At 38.3% G+C, this 17,265-nt stretch overlaps 1 protein-coding gene across 2 annotated transcripts in view; it reads right to left on the bottom strand.

Annotated features, from left to right (window-relative positions):
* Positions 1-1,001: 1,001 nt before the first annotated feature.
* LOC311302677 (interferon-induced very large GTPase 1-like) overlaps positions 1,002-17,265 on the bottom strand; it is a 68,126-nt gene continuing 51,862 nt past the window's right edge. Inside the window, exons 4-7 of one of the 2 annotated variants that reach the window (XM_084428689.1) lie at positions 13,831-13,872; positions 12,952-13,578; positions 10,230-12,343; positions 1,002-7,157 (exon numbers count right to left, since the gene is read on the bottom strand). In XM_084428689.1, coding sequence (XP_084284815.1) covers positions 1,662-7,157; positions 10,230-12,343; positions 12,952-13,578; positions 13,831-13,872 — 8,279 coding nt within the window. In that variant the 3' untranslated portion in view covers positions 1,002-1,661. The remainder of the gene's footprint in view (positions 7,158-10,229; positions 12,344-12,951; positions 13,579-13,830; positions 13,873-17,265) is intronic. The other variant, XM_084428690.1, reaches the window with a different exon arrangement.

The following is a 17,265-nucleotide window of genomic DNA, read 5'->3' as shown; positions in this document are numbered from 1 at the left end:
TGATGCATCAACATTGACTCAACAATGTTTCAATGATTACATGCTATCTGGGCTATTATAGCTGATCCTCAATAAATCCTTCATCCTCAATAAATAAGCTACAATTAGTCCACAATGCAGCTGCTGGAGTTCTTATCTGGGCTGCGTTTCTCAAAATCATTGCCACCAATGTTCTCTACAATCAACTTAGCTCACGATGCTAAGTTGAGAAACAGCCCAGGTGGAGAAAATATAATCACAACACCAATTTTATCATCTCTACACTGGTTACCTATTAAGTCCCGTATCAATTATTAAGTCAGTAGCAATAAAGTATTGCTGCTGACCAATAAGGCCCTAAATGATTTATCTCCTGTATTTAACTGATCTTCTATCACCTTACAATCCATCACGCTCTTTAAGATCACAAAACTCTGGGCTTCTGATAGTACCTAGGATATCTAAGTCCACTAAAGGAGGGAGAGCGTTTTCACATTTGGCTCCTAAACTCTGGAATAGCCTTCCTGATGATGTTCAGGACTCAGACTCACTCTCCCAGTTTAAATCTAAAGACGCATCTCTTTAGCCAAGCATTCACATAATGCATCTCACAACCTTAGTTATATCAGATCAAATGCACATGATTATCGTTGCTTGACATACAAACTGAATCAACATGCACCAATGCTACATTTTTCATTTATTGTAATCATTATGTTCACAACTTGTAAAAATTATTTTAATGAGCTCATTGTTTCTGCTATAAATTAATACATTATTAGCTAACTGTGTGATTTGTACATTACTGAAATACGTTTGTAATGTAGACACATTCCTTTCTCGTTAAGCTGCTTTGAAACTGTGTATTTTGAAAAGCAGCATACAAATGAATGTGAATTGAATTGTTTTGTAGTGTGTCCTTTTATTTATTTTTATTTTAACCCTATTATTATTTAGGTAAAGACAGTCAAATCTACAGGATAATGTTTTTCAGGAAGGTCTCAAAGGAGTCAGTTGTAACAGTGAAACATTTATTTTATAACATCAGTTCATGAAAAAAAACAACAACTACAATGCAAAAACAAAATCAAGAAAGCATAAAGCTAAATATATCTGCTAAAACCAGCAGTTTTGGAGTTTTTTCTTTTCTTTTTTTTTACAGTTTTCTTTCATACATATATTTGTAACCATTTATTTATATTATGCATTATGAATATAGTAAGTCTTGCAGGTACTTTCCGAACCAAATTATATTCAAGCATTTGTTTATATGGCATTTGCTTCAGAGCAATATTTTGTCCTGCTTAAATCTATAGGCAAAAATCAATGCTTGTATACAGTACATATACGTTGAAATGCATTTTATTACAGCTGAATGTTATTTGTAAAGCAGTAGTATACATCTGGCAATACATCCACAGGAGGCAAACTAGTGTGAAAGTAAGTCAATGAAATAATATTGTACATATTTGGTATATTATTTGAACATCTGCTGTCTTCAAGTAAAGATCAGTTTCTGCTGTGTTGAACAGAACATTTTGATTATATCTTTCTTTAAAAATATTGAATATCTTCTGTGAACTCGTTCTTTGAGCAGTTTCAGTATGCTATATTTAGTTTAGTATATGCAACATTCACTGAAGTGTGGGACATAATCTCATTTCACCTTGTTAATTGTTCCATTAAATGTATTTATTCAGACTCTCAGTAGCTTCCTCTTGAGAGCATTTTCTCCATTCATCTGGAATCTTGCCATGTCCCTGAAAGGTTTTTCCATGGTGCTTTTCCAGATCTTCCTGGAATCTGCACACAAACCACTTCCAGTATGGCAGCTCAGAGAGATCCGGGGTGATACTCCATGTAGAATATTCAGGACCTCCATTTCTGTATTTCTTCCAGAGGACTTTATCATCTGAGCTATTTGGATGGAAAGATCCATCACTGGCTACTTCTGATGTGCACATTTTGCTACATAGGTTTGTCGTTCCTCTGTAGCTAAACCCTTTTACTCCAGTAACACGATGGAAAGGAACACTGTGATCTCCAGGATGGTCTTCTATTGTGTTTGTGCAGATCGCTTTACAGAAAGGACACTGAACCCAACAGCACTGACAGAGGTGATTGATCAGAAGCTCAGCTGGTCTGTCTGTGTGTTCCAGCTTTACTGGAAACGTTTCTGTGCTGAATTTACTGTGTATGTCAGATATTATAGAAGGTTCTATTATCTCAGAAGGTTCTTTTATCTCAGAATGTTCTTTTATCTCAGGTTCTTTCATCTCTGACGTTTCTTTTATCTCAGACATTTCTTTTATCTCAGAAGGTTCTTTCATCTCTGACGTTTCTTTTATCTCAGACGTTTCTTTTATCTCAGAAGGTTCTTTTATCTCAGACGTTTCTTTTATCTCAGAAGGTTCTTTTATCTCAGACGTTTCTTTTATCTCAGAAGGTTCTTTTATCTCAGACGTTTCTTTTATCTCAGAAGGTTCTTTTATCTCTGACGTTTCTTTTATCTCTGATGTTTCTTTTATCTCAGAAGGTTCTTTTATCTCTGACGTTTCTTTTATCTCAGAAGGTTCTTTTATCTCTGATGTTTCTTTTATCTCAGAAGGTTCTTTTATCTCTGACGTTTCTTTTATCTCTGATGTTTCTTTTATCTCAGAAGGTTCTTTTATCTCAGAATGTTCTTTTATCTCAGAAGGTTCTTTTATCTCTGACGTTTCTTTTATCTCTGATGTTTCTTTTATCTCAGAAGGTTCTTTTATCTCTGACGTTTCTTTTATCTCAGACGTTTCTTTTATCTCTGACGGTTCTTTTATCTCTGACGTTTCTTTTATCTCTGACGTTTCTTTTATCTCAGAAGGTTCTTTTATCTCTGACGTTTCTTTTATCTCTGACGTTTCTTTTATCTCTGACGTTTCTTTTATCTCTGACGTTTCTTTTATCTCTGACGTTTCTTTTATCTCAGAAGGTTCTTTTATCTCTGACGTTTCTTTTATCACAGACGTTTCTTTTATCTCAAATTCTTTCTTTATCACATCTTCTAAGATGCTGACATCAACATCATCCTGATTCACTCCAGTGAGGTCATTTAGAGACAATACCAGCACATCAGAGAGTTGTTGTGTGAAATGAAACAACCACAGATCAGCATCTCCATTGTTTTCTTTAACATGTTTGGTGGATTCATGTGCTGCATTTGTGATCTTCTGCTGTAGCAGTTTAATGCTCTTTTCCATCTTGGGTCGAACACTATCTTCGAATTTTTCAGTGATGTACTGACTGACTTCATCTCTGATGAAATTCTTGAAGTGTTCTCTGGGATTGTCAATGTACATCATGTAAGCTTTGAAATCATGTTTTTCTGCCAGCGTCCTCAAGATGTGTTTCTCCAGGTTTGATCGGTTCCCATTTAGTGATTCACAGTTTGTCCTCATTTCATCTGCTAAATCTTTGCCAGTTTTTTTGTAGACCGTCTGCTGAATGGGCTCTTTAAGTTTATTACAAACAAATTCACCAAAAACAGCAGTAGATGATGCTCCTTGACAGTATTTCTGGAAAATGCTGTAGTACTCTTGACTTTTCCTCTCAAAATAAAGAACAGGATCATTGGCTTCCCTGAACATTTTGTATTGATCAGCGAATGTTTTGTTTGTTATGTAACATATGAAAAGTACCAGATCCATGAAGAATTCACTCTTGAACACATATTTCACATTTGGCCCTTCCTGATGCTGTGTTATTCTTGTATTTATGTAATCTACGAGTTGTTGAACGCAGCTGTTGTTGTAGCCCATCTTTTCAATGTTAAATGACTGAATCATTTTATCTGTGTGTTCAGCGATGTCTGTGATTAAGGATCTTATCTGGTCTTCATCCTCTTCAGATAAAACACGACCAGTCATCTCTTTAACTCTTTTGTATGTATTTTTAAAAGGTCCTGTAAATCCACTGGATTTCTTTAACTTCACATATTCTGAATAGCTTGGCAAACAGATCATATCTTTGTGCCGACTACTCTCATTCATGTGGTCCAAAGGGAGACTTTCAAAGTTCTGAATGAGGATCTTTTTTACATCTCCTAATATGTCAATATCTTTGACTAAAGGAGTGTATCTGATGATCTCAGCTGTCTGTTGTTTCCAAAAGGAATCAAACTGTGTTTTCATGACATTTTCATCATTTGCTTGATCTTTGAATTTTAAAGCAAGGTCTTTGCTCTTTTCAAAGAGTGTGTTTTCATGTTTTGTCCTCTCAGCATCAATCTTTTTCTTCAGGCGACGCTGATGAAGAACCCCATCTAATTTCCTCTTAGTTTCTTCCACAATGTTTTCTTGAAGCTGTTTGATTTTTATCTCAAAGAAACCTTTCCACTGATTCAGTACAGCTGCGTCTCTGTCTTTCTCAAAGAAATCAGACATTGTCTTTTCCATTTCTTTACGTTTTGGATTTAGTTTTCTTTGAAGATCAGCTTCCTTAACACCATTAATTGCTTCATTTTCTATTTTGTTGTGAAGCTCGTTTTCAATATCCAGCATGGCACTCCGGAGGCTCCAGGCCCACTTGCTGTATTCAGTCTCTAGTTTCTTGTATGTTGCGATTTCCAGGGAATTTTTGAAGCTGAACACAAATTGTTCATTAAGCAAAGCCTCCCAGAGATCTCGAATACGGTCTCTTAGGTGCGTCAGCATTATGCCTTCTGATTTTGAAGCATGTGTAAGAATAGTTTGCTTCAGTTCTTGAATGTTATCGCAGTAGTTTGGGTTTGGTGGTGCCATGGGTGGGCTGCCCTCCCAGAGCTGAGCAAAATACTTCACATCACTCTGTACATCAAATGCAATCACATCACTGAATCCTTCTGCATCACAGACTTCCTCTTTAGCAGCGAGTTTTGTCATATCATCCAGTTTATCCTGCAGTCGTCTCCTTCCCTCAATGTTTTTCTCTCCAGCTGTGATATCTGAGACATTCTGATGCACAAACATGCAGCTGGGAGTCAGTCTGACCTTCTTCATCCTCATGAAGGCCTGAACAACAATCTGAAGAATGTCCTGCATCTCAGATGGGTTTTCTCCAAAGATGTTGATCAGGGTCATATTTCCAAGACCAACAACAAATGTGGCCATTTCATTGTCACGATGTGTTGTTGACCTTCCACCCAGTTCTGGTGCACGAAGTCCTTCAGTATCAACAACCAGAATATAGTCAAACTTCAGCTCAGTTTTCATCTCCTTTGATATTTTGACCATCTGCATGAAAGCTCCTTTGGTGCATCTTCCAGCACTGACGGCAAACTGCAGTCCAAACATGGCATTCAGCATGGTGGATTTCCCAGAGCTCTGAATCCCTAGAACTGAGAGTACAAAGATTCTGGTCTGCTTTCCCAGTTTCTTAACAAGTTCATCTAGAAGAGCAGTGACCCAGGAGAGAGGAATATGAGCAGCATCTCCATCCATCAGCTCCATTGGAAATCCAGAGATCATCATCTCTGCTGCAAGACTCGGGAGAGAACAGAAGTCAAACTGCAGATTGTCTTTCTTGTTCTTCATCACAGATGACCACGATTCATAGATCTGACCAAACTCTCTCAGGATGTGCTCCAAGCCAAAACTTGTTCTATTGATTTGCTCTGATATGTTTTCCAGGTTTGCATGTTCAGTCCTTATTAGTTTGTTAGGAGTCTTTTTCAATTCTAAGACTTTATTCCATGTCACATCGTACTTCTGATGAAGATCAAAGAGCTTCTCTGAAGTGAAGTCATCCAAAAGGTTCATCATCCATCTGAGGAAATAGGTTTTTTCATTGTCTCTCTGTGATTTTATTGTTTCAAAAAATGTTTTCATGAACTTACTCAGTCCTTTGGCCACTTGCTTTTCTCTTATTTCTCTCATGTTCTTGAGTTTGGTACTTTTATCTTCCTCTAGATTTTCTCCTTCTAGATGATGCAGCTCTTTGTTGATTTTACACCAGTCATGCCACAGTTTCCCCTGACAGGGCAGGTTTGTTTCTTTCACTGTTGATGGATCCTTTTCTCTCAGTAATCCCATGATCCGAATCGCTGCCTCTTTCCCTCTCTGGCACTCTGGATCCTCCTCATCTACTCTGATTCCTGTGTGTTTGATTCCTGTGTGTTTGGCCACATCTACAAGTTTGAAGGTCCTTTTCTGCTCTGTCAAACTCACTCTGATCATCTCCCTTATCTGATTAGATACATCAGATTGGTTTTTGTCTATAAGACCAGTTATGAATTTTCCATTCCCCAGTTCAGTTTCACCACAGTGATTGTCAGTGAGCAGACAAATGAGAGGCTGAGGAGATTTGAAGAGTGATCTCACCAAACCTTTATACTGGTTCTTCTGCCCAAAATCAGGTAAGAAGAGGACGTTTACTGAAGCCATGCTGGTCAATATCTCGTATTGTTTCTCATTGGCTGCTGCATCACCATGAAAATTACAGAAAGCAACACAGTCATCAAATGCATCAGTCTTTTTCCCAGAAGGGCAGTACCAGGCGATCTCCACCACTCCTTCCATCAGTAATCTGGTTCTGCTGCTGCCTGAGCAATTCCTGTGGAAGAACGTGTGGTGTTTCTCATTGATGAGGCCGTTTATCAGCTGAGACTTAGATGAAGACACTGAACCAAACCTGAAGAAAGCCACCATTGGAGTCTCAGCCTTGTAGACCGGTTGAGTTTGACTGATGATTTCATTATTGGAGTCCTTCTTCTTCCAGCTCTTGTTGATTTGTCTGAATGTCCAGAGAGGAAACTCAATCTGTTGTGTGAATGGATCAGGAACAAGCAGAGGCAGTGAATACTGACACTGTGAGAGTTTAGTCACCATCAGCTGCTTCAGGAGACCATCGGCACAATGAAACACGGCCATCTGAACATCCATTGGGTGAATATCAGGGTTTGCATTGTCTTTGTTATTATCTTCTTTCTTTCTGTGTTGTATGACTGTGTTTCTTGCTTTGTAGTCCATGTTAATCAACTTTTGTAGGAATGAGTTTACCAGTTCATTCTCTTCCTGTGGCTCCAGAGACTGAAATGAAGACTTGATGATTTGAAGAATGTCCGCTGTTCTCATTTTAGCTTGACATCTTTTTTTCAGATCTAGTCTATCATAGAGTTCTTCGAGCTGTTCATTGGTTTTTGGTCCAAGCTTTTCAGTGTCATCTTTCTGTAAATACATGAACACATTCAAATAAAACACATAAAATCTAATTTGTTATTGTGTGACATTAGCAGAGATAAAAGCCTGATATACACAGATTAGAAAAAAAAAACATTATAGTCAGTGATGTAGTGGTGCCTGGAGAAGTGGGTATACTCTTAATTTATGCCCCCAATATTTTTTCAGCAAAGGATGAACGCTCTGTGTTATAAACAGTGACATCTAAGACTAGTCTTGCATATTAGTTCACCCAAAAATGGGCCAGTAATATTTACATATTATCACTCAACTTTTGCTGCTTGACTTCACAGATAAAGGATCATTATGAAATTAATATTAGCCACAGAAAAGGTGCTGTTTTTGCAATTAATACTGGCTTTTAATTATTTATTAATACTAAATAATTATGAATTTTGAGTGACTATACCTTAGTCCTAGCCTGGTAATACCAAACTCTGCTACTTCGCTTTGTTTCGTAGACAGAGTCTGGCATGGCATAATTGAAAAGTGTTTTCTTTCTCGTGGGGGGGGGGGGGGGGGGGTGGGGGGGGGTGGGGGGGGGGGGGGGTGCTTGTCTGAAGTTTAAAATCATTGGTTACCCGTAAGCCAATCACATAACATTTGGTTATGGCGTGTGTTATGCGCATGCTCAGCCGCATCTAACTTCCACTGTAAACACATGTATGATGCGAAAACAAAACCATCGAGCGAAATACCGGAGTGAACATGGCTGTGAACGACTTTTGCAGATTATGTGAAGTAAATCTACGCGTCCACGGTACAATCAGCGTCTATGTCACGGCTCCCAGCCCGCCCTCTGTTCGTTGATTGGCCGGCTGTTTTGAGGCCGGAGGAAAACGGGGAAAACGATCGCTATCTCAGACTGAGTACAGAAGCGAACTGAAATTGAGCGTAAGTACGAAGTCTGACGTAGTCAGACTACCTTAGTCCATCCACACATGAAAATTGGACAGCTATTCAAGGGATCACAGCATCACTGTCTTTACTGGGTGCAGGGCCGTACACAGGGTTTTATAAATACAGAGGTCCCAAAAATGATCTTGGGGGGGTTCGGGGGCATGTGTATCTTGAGGTGTTTTGAAGGCCAAAAAAATGTCAGTGGGCAGTAGCATGAAGTATTTTATCAGATATTTTTAAACAAGAGAGTCAGTTTAAATGTCGCAATGAATGATCCACACTACAAAATGGAAATGCAGAATGTTTAAGCTTATTGTTGACAATACACAATCGCATATTCGAAATGGGAATGGCCTTAAATAAGAAATGATTCAAGGATTATTTTGCATAGATGTTACATTTTAAACAAACGCCAATCCTTCTGTGTCCAGAGGCATATGAGCAATTAGTATGAGCATCAAAGATCAGTTTCACCTACTTTTTCTTTCCTAAATAAATCAATGTTTTTGGACTAATCTGTTCATTTAATCAATGGTTCAATTTCTCACTCATAAAGACAGCCACCTTCTGGCTTAATGATGCAAGTTGCGCAAACACAGTCAAGCGGAGTGATACAAACAGTGAAAAGTCTCAGTGCTGATACTGGGGAAATATTCGAACACATTCGAGGTAACGTTATACAAATATATTTATACATTATATTTATAATAATAATGGCAATATATTTAATAGGGTGCTTGTGTTGTTAAATTGAGCTTATAGTTTCCACTGTCTTTGATCAAACTGATTATTTCTGTCTGTCATTTAAAACTTCTATCGAAAAACAGCTGTTTAGTTTAGCTACTTGAATGATCGTTAACTGAAGCGTGAAGCATCGCGTTGGGATTCGCGCTCGGCTCGCGCTTATGTGAACATAAATCCCGCTTGTTTTGATTGGTTTCAAACATTTTGACATTGACGAGCGGGTGTTTGAGTGCTGAAGCAGCTCAGATGAGAAGGTCGGTTATCATTGCGATGGATACCGGCGTATACCCTGCACTACACCAGTGATTATAGTGAAGAACTACGGTAATGAAAATTTAGATAAATATTTTTCAAGAAGCATTTTGAGATTATAGACAAAATGAAGTTAATTTAGGGCCCTGTCGTTTATATGGAAGAAAATGTAATTCTCTGTGATGTTATATTTGCAAGTCAAGTGTATACATTATGTTTGTAGGTTGTAAATCTGTAGTATTGTCCATATGCTCAACTCTTAAGGTAGGGACACACCGAACCGACGACAAAGAACTAGCGGCAAAAGCTGATTGTGGCATTACCTTGCGTCACCTGCGTGGGGGCAAAAAAGTTACGCTTGAACACCGCTCAGACTACAGCCTATCGGCCAACTAGCCCATACATTTTACGCCTGCGTGAGAGGACCCACCCGCTATTAATTAGAATGTTATTATTTATCATTTGTCCTATCCGACCAGTGGATCTACCGCAATATTACTGTGGATATACAACGCAAGCAGTGTTCATAACAGACTGATTTGTGTAGCTTTTTCAATTATGTCTATGTTGTCAAAGGCATTGTCAGCCCTTGGTTATTAATAAAATAATCAACTGTTCAAAAATGACAAGTTGACAAGAATGACAAGTGTTTGTAGTGTGTTCCCTCTTAACTTTGTTGCTCGTTTGCTTTCGGCAGTTCTTTTTTTCTTGTGCGCTGATTCGTGAAGCTGAACAGCCAATCAGACTGATCTCTCTCACCGACGGACTCTGAATCAACAATTCTCAAAAACTGGTGTCCGACTAGAACTGTGCATAACAAAAAAACTAAGCCGACCAACGCTCAAAAACGGCCCAACATTGCCCAACGGTCAACCGTCGACTTGGTGTGTCCCGGACTTTAACGGTTATAAAACCTCGAAGTCCTCTAAATGAATTAAACGTAGGGTCCTGTCCTTTGAAAGGGATGAAAGCGTAATTCTCTGTGGTGTTATATTTACAGGTCCAGCGTATAGATTATGATTGTAGGTTGTAAATGTGTAGTATTGTCCATACAGAGAAAAAAAATGTGAATGAGGGAATCTGAACTCAACTCTTAATGGTTATACTGTAAAACCTCTTAAGTCCTCTAATGCTCCTGACCCTTAATTTACCTTGATCACTTACCAGTAGAGAAGAGGCTGTTTGAGAGCAGCAGATTTTCATGTTCTCCATGTCTTTTCTTCTGTCTTCTTCATAGTTTGCCGATTTTACTCTCTTTAGTTCATCTTGCTTCTGTTGTTCTATTAACTTAATTTTGTCTTCATATATCTTACATTGTTCTTCCTCCCACTTCCTCCTCTCATCTTGCATCTGTTTTAGCATTTCCTCCTGACGTTTCTGCATTTGTTCCTCTTTTTCTTTTATCGCTTTTCTGTATCGTTCTTCATTCTCTCGGATTTCTTCTTCTCTTCTCCTCCTCTCACTGTCATGATTCTGTCTTTCTTCCTCCATCATCTTCTTCATCTTTTCATGTTTGACCTGAAGATCTTCTTTCTCTCTTTTTATTCCCTCTTTCTCTCTTTTGATTTCATCTCTCTCTTCTTTAAGTCTCTGATAAGATTCATCCCACACCTTTTGTTCTTTCTCCCTCCTTTTCTCACATTCTTCTTCTCTCTGTTTCCCCTCTTGTATCTTTTTCTCCCATTTCTCTTGTTCGTTTTTAATTTCTCTTTTGTATTGTTCTTCATTCTGTCTGGATTCTTCTTCTCTCTTCCTCCTCTCACTGTCATGATTCTGTCTTTCTTCCTCCATCTTTGTTTTTATGTTTTCTATTTCTATTTTATGTTCGGCCTGAAGATCTTCTTTCTGTTTTTTGATTTCATCTCTCTCTTCTTTAAGTCTCTGATAAGATTCATTCCACATTTTTTGTTCTTTCTCCCTCCTTTTCTCAAATTCTTCTTCTCCTCTCTGTTTTTCCATTTCCCATTTCTCTTGTTCTATTTTCATTTTTCTTTTGTATTGTTCTTCATTCGCTCTGATTTCTTCCCCTCTTCTCCTCCTCTCACTGTTATGATTCTGTCTTTCTTCTTCCATCTTTGTTTTCATGTTTTCTATTTCAATTTTATGTTTGGCCTGAAGATCATCTTTCTCCCTTTCTATCCTCTCCTTTTCTCTTTTTATTTTCTCATCACATTGATCTCTTATGTTTTGTTCTTTCTCCTTCCTCTTCTCATCTTCCTCTTTCCTCCTCTGTTTTTCATTTTGTAACTTTGTCTCCAATTTCTCTAGTTGTGTTTTGTATTCTTCTTCTCTGCTCTTCTTCTCAGTGTCATGATTCTGTCTTTCTTCCTCCATCATCTTCTTCATCTTTTCTATTCCCACTTCATGTTTGATCTGAAGATCTTCTTTCTCTCTTTTGATTTCATCTCTCTCTACTTTAAGTCTCTGATAAAGTTCATCCCATATTTTATGTTCTTTCTCCATCTTTTTCTCAAACTCTTCTTCTCTTCTCTTCTTCTCAGCATTATGAATGTTTCTTTCTTCCTCTATATTCATCTTTATTTTCTCTTTCTCTTCTTCATGTTTGGCCAGCAGTTCTTCTCTCTCTCTGTTCAGTTTTTCCACTTTGTCCATTAGCATCTTCATCCGTGCTTCTTGTTTCTCTCTTTCCATCTGTCTGAACTTCTTACATGAGTAGTAACTCCCTCCATTTGCTGTCACCATGTCATTGATTTTCTGCAGTAATGTCGACACCTGCACACGGTCTACAGTCTCATTATTATTAAACACATGATATCTGTTTCCACACTGTTCAACAAGGTTCATCAAAGCAGATCCTGCTTTACCCAGATACTCTTCAATGGTCTTCTTCTTCAGATCATCTCCTCTGGTGAAGAGCACCATAGTGTACATTATTGAGCTTTCACCAAAAGTCTGCTGAATGATCTTGACAGCATTTTCAACTTCCTCAGTGAATCGTCCCACTGGTATCAGTAACAGAAACACATGTGGTCCTGGCAGAATCAAGGAGATGCAGTTGGTGATTTCCCTCTGGATCTCTTCATGACTAACTTTAGTATCAAACAGTCCTGGAGTGTCAATCACAGTAACATGTCTGCCATTGATCTCAGCCGTCTCTCTCTGACACTCTTTAGTAATGGACTCATGAGACACGTCTTCTTTAAATACTTCTCTCCCTAAGATGGTGTTTCCAGTTGCACTCTTCCCAACTCCAGTTTTTCCCAGCAGGACAATCCTCACCTCATCTGAATCCTCTCTTGAATCTGAAAAAGAGAAAACTGCTTGAGTCATTCTGCTAGTCTTTTAAAGACATGTCCCACAAACATTTAGGGAAATCTGTATGAATAATAACAAATTACAAAATTATATTGAGAATTTGAATTATATGTGAATTTGACAATTATGTGAATGTTTTATTGTGAAGAAAATGTATTTAACACAACATCTATGACAATTTCCTGAAATTACTTATCCAAACTTTTGGCCTAACATTTCTTTATGGCCTAATGAAACTGGTTTTAATCTCTGTTTGGAGAGTGTTGAGATCTGATTCCAAAACAATTCTCAATGTATCTAAATTTTACAGCAACTGTATGGTTTTAAATCTTTAGTAAGCACCAAAACTTAGGTGGACCATAACCAAATTCTGCTTAAAGATTCTGCATAAAAGCCATAAAGTCACTGCAGAAAATATGAAAAAGCAGGTTATAAGGTCTGAGCCACAGTCTCTACTGGTCTTTTGGAGATTGTGTGTGCAATAGTCTGACTGAGATTATGTGCACTTTCTCCTCCTTCCAGTATTGAATGAGTAACTGAGCAACTTCTCCTCGGTCCACATGTTCTATCATGTAAATTGGGTGTGAGACACACATTTTCTGATCATTACCTTGCTGTTGAATCTGTGTGTCTAGTGATATTCTCTTCCTCATTTCTTCACATTTCTCTATTTGTGCATCCAAAAATGTTTCTGTAGAGAAAGGAATTCCACTATTTTCTTCCACGATCTGCTCCAGTTTAGTCACCAACACGGACACTTGTGGGTTTGGCTCAAGGAAATGATGTTTTCCTCCAAAACACTGAATGACAGACTTCACTGCTTCATTCTGTTCTTCTGTCTCATGCTCTGACTTCTGGATTATGAGGACCATGGTATGGTTGTTGATCTTTGAGCTGAATGTTTTCTGGATCTCCTCTGTTTCTGTGTTGTCTTCATTAGTAAGTGGACCGTCAGGAATAATGAAGAGGAAAACATGAACTCCAGGATCACAGAGAGACACACAGCGGCGAGCCTGACACATCACTTCCTCCTGTGAGAGTCGAGTCAGAGCTGGAAGCTCCACCAGAGTGATCCGACGTCCATGAGCTTTTCCTTCCAGCTTCACACACTCTGAGCTGAGCTCGGATCTTCTGTTTCTCTGCTCCAGGATGAGGTTTGATATGGAGATTTTTAATCTTCTGTCTCTCCCACACAGAACCACATTCAGCTTTGGCAAAGAACAGACACTCTCTGCCACTGAGAAACAAACATGAGTTTGTTTTAGTGGGTCAATTAAAAATATTTATGTGATTTATAAAATTGTTATTAATTTAAATAGAATTATCACCTCTACAATAACTATTAATAAGTCTTCAAAAGCCATTATATAATGTGCAGCAGCATTTAGATAATGTACATTGAAATATGAATAAAGATTCTGTCCTTTTCTGGGGTTTTGATGATATTTTCAGTATTGAATATTATGAATTATCATATTTGTTTACTTACTATTAGGTTGGTCAAGAGATGGACTCCGCCGTCTTCTTTTAACTACAAATAAAATAACATGCAATTAATAATTTTGCTTTTTTTTTTTTTTACCAAATTCTGTTATTTTTATATATTTAAGAAATAATTCACACAAAAAGAACAATTTGTCAAAATGTTATTCCACCTCAGTTTTATATTCTCTCTTTCATAAAACACAAAAGTGTATTTCCTGCATGGGGGTTAAGTAAATTAGACATTTTAAATTTTTCAAGAATAATTACATCTGAATTGTTTATTTTATTTTAAACCACCAGTCGTGTTTTTGGGTTCCTTGTCGGGGGATCAACATCTTTGCACTGTCTTTGCAGACTGAATACAAATCTGTCAATTGAATACAATATTGACAAGTGAAAAAAAAAAAAAAAGAAATACTGAAAATTGCATACAAGTTTATTGGGTCAATTACATGAGTTACATAAAACTTTTCATGTGATTTATACAATTTGTATGAATAAAAATTGAATGATACTTTTGTTTTGTTTGTTTTATTTTAGCAATAAACATCAACTCGATCGTTTAACAGTTCCCACCTCCTTCTTCCCTGAGCCTCTAAAGGGACACTTCACCCATTTGCATTAAGCTTTGCATTGTTAGAAACCCAGTCATACTATTGAATGGTCATGCAACACTCTCTCATTTTCCCCTGAGACGGGAGAAATCCGTTATTTACCTCTTACACTTCCTCCTACAATGACGCAAAAATCGTCATTTTGCGTCATTGTAGGAGGAAGTGTAAGAGGGGGGGATTTCTGTTGAGACTACAAGTACTCGTTCCTCATCTTTCCCAGGGGGCGGGACCCGCTCACGCTACAGACCTATTACAGATCAGTGGGTGGGACTTTACTCTCTGAAACTGAAAGCAATATCCTCCATCTTGTTTGAAGCTAAGCTAACAGGCGCTGTGGAGACAGATGTAAAGTAATGACAATAGCGGAGGAGAGTGCTCAATATGATATAGAAGAAGAGGATTTCGGAAGTCTGATGCTTGAATCAGGTGTTTGTGGCTACCTTTACAAGCCGCATTATAGCGAAGAGCCGCCGAGGCAGAAGACCTGCCTGCCGCGGACGAGGAGCCCGGACTGGCTCGAGTTAGGGCGGACTGGTGGCGCCGGTGATCTCACTATGCAACTACGAACCGCTACGAAGACAGAGATAGAGTCCGTCTGTGGCAAATAATTTCAACGATGACAATTTCTCCTGGACGAAATCTCTGAATCAGACGAGGACACGGACGTTTGTGTTGAGAACTATCCTAGTTTAGCACCGCATATGTTCTGACTGAACATCCAGGTACCATGCAATAATTCACCTTTTCGAAAGAAATACAAACGAGGAGTAATGCACTAATGAGTTCGCCAACTAACTAGACATTTTGTGTGAATGTGAAATTAATTTCAAGCTCTGGTGGTAGCTAGCCTTGTAGACGGAAGAGTGATTTCTCTTATAGGCAGATATGCGCTTTCTGGATTAGTGGGAGTGGCTTGCGGAGCTGTGCAATGTGGTGCATTGTGGGAGTTGTTGTCTTTCATACAAATGCGTCCTGAAGTTATTTTTTGTCTTTTCTCGGTCACAAAGGCACCAAATTCAAAATTTCTTTTACATTTCGACTACATATATGACCCACTTTAAATAAAAAACAATGTTCAAATGGGTGAAATGCCCCTTTAACATTGTTACAGTAATAATGTTTATTAAAGGTGCTGTATGTAGTTTTCAGCGACCTCTAGCGGTGATGTTTCAGATTGTCACCAATAAGTTTACAAGCGAGTGCTCGAATTTATGAGCGAGCACTGTGCATAGACAGTATATAAACGGCACTGTGGTGTGGGTACCTTCCAGACTGAGACGCAACACACAGGAGAAAGCATCACACAACATGCTGGAAACTAACGTAAACTCCCACTGCAACGTTACAATAATTCGCTAGTTGCACGTGGCCGCCATTTTGGATTTCGGATCAGCGAGGGTACGCTAAGACACTTCCGGTTTCGCATTACGCCTGGTGTAGGGAGCCAGAGAAAGACGAAATTTATCTTAAATAGTTGTTTATAGAATCAATTATCACTTAAAATACTACTAAGATCCATATTACTATCACACGAACCAATGGCAATTAAATGCACGGACGCATAGTCAGATTAATTAATGAAATACAACTGTTCACGAACAGAAGATTGTATTTGACTCATGCTGCATACACATACGCAATGACAATTGTGCCTACTGTAAATATAGAGTTACAACTATGACTAGAGTTGTTTGCATAAAATGTACCGTGAACATTCACATGTTTGCCCTGTGATCGGCTACAATTTATCTACATAAATACTATTTTCTCAATTCTGCGCATATATTTTTACTTTCTTACATCAATTGCTCGATCAATATTATCATCACATATTTTACATTTTCATTTTTTACGGTAGGTACCACAAACAATTTAATATAGGTAAGTTTGTGTATATTTTACACAATACATGTGCTGCTTATAAACACCAGACAGATTTGTATTATTATTTATGGAACAGATCTTTACTCATCTCACTTGCACAAAATAAATGCAGTAATAGAAAGCATATAAACGCAAACGGAAATTATATGCATTTAAAAATTTGGTCGGGTTGAAGTCATCCCTCCGGATCTTCTGTATCCATCAGCCCGTACCGCGGCGTCAACGGGGGCCGCATGAAAGCTTACTTCTCTGTTGTAACGTGACGAAATGGTACAAAACGGCACACAATGATGAAGTGCTGAGGCTGTCACCCTCTGAAAGGCAAGTCACCTCTCTTGAATCCTAAAAACACTCCTTGTGAAAAAAAAAATATCTCTGTGGTAATGGAACTCGGTCGCTGTTGTCTCTCGCTCTCGCTGTCAGATCACCGTAGTTTTGGCCCACACACGATCACATTTTGTTGCCGATCACAGGGCAAACATGTGAATGTTCACGGTGCATTTTATGTAAACAACTCTAGTGGTAGTTGTAACTCTATATTTAGGCATAATTGTATGTGTATGCAGCATGAGTCAAATACAATCTTCTGTTCGTGAACAGTTGTATTTTATTCATTAATCTGACTATGCATCCGTGCATTTAATTGCCATTGGCTCGTGTGATAGTAATATGGATCTTAGTAGTATTTTAAGTGATAATTGATTCTATAAACAACTATAAAAGATACATTTCGTCTTTCTATGGCTCCCTTCACCGGGCGTAATGCGAAACCGGAAGTGTCTTAGCATACCCTCGCTGATCCGAAATCCAAAATAGAGGCCACGTGCAACTAGCGAATAGGCTACTTTTATCAGCTTGACCTTGAACTAATGCTCCATGCTCGTACCATGATAAGTATGGAGCCCTATCAACCGTGCCGAATTTTGCCACTGCAAGCACCA

This window comes from Rutilus rutilus (genome assembly GCF_951802725.1).
Source record: "Rutilus rutilus genome assembly, chromosome: 13".
Lineage (NCBI taxonomy): Eukaryota > Metazoa > Chordata > Actinopteri > Cypriniformes > Leuciscidae > Rutilus > Rutilus rutilus.
This window is presented reverse-complemented; position numbering and strand designations above follow the sequence as displayed.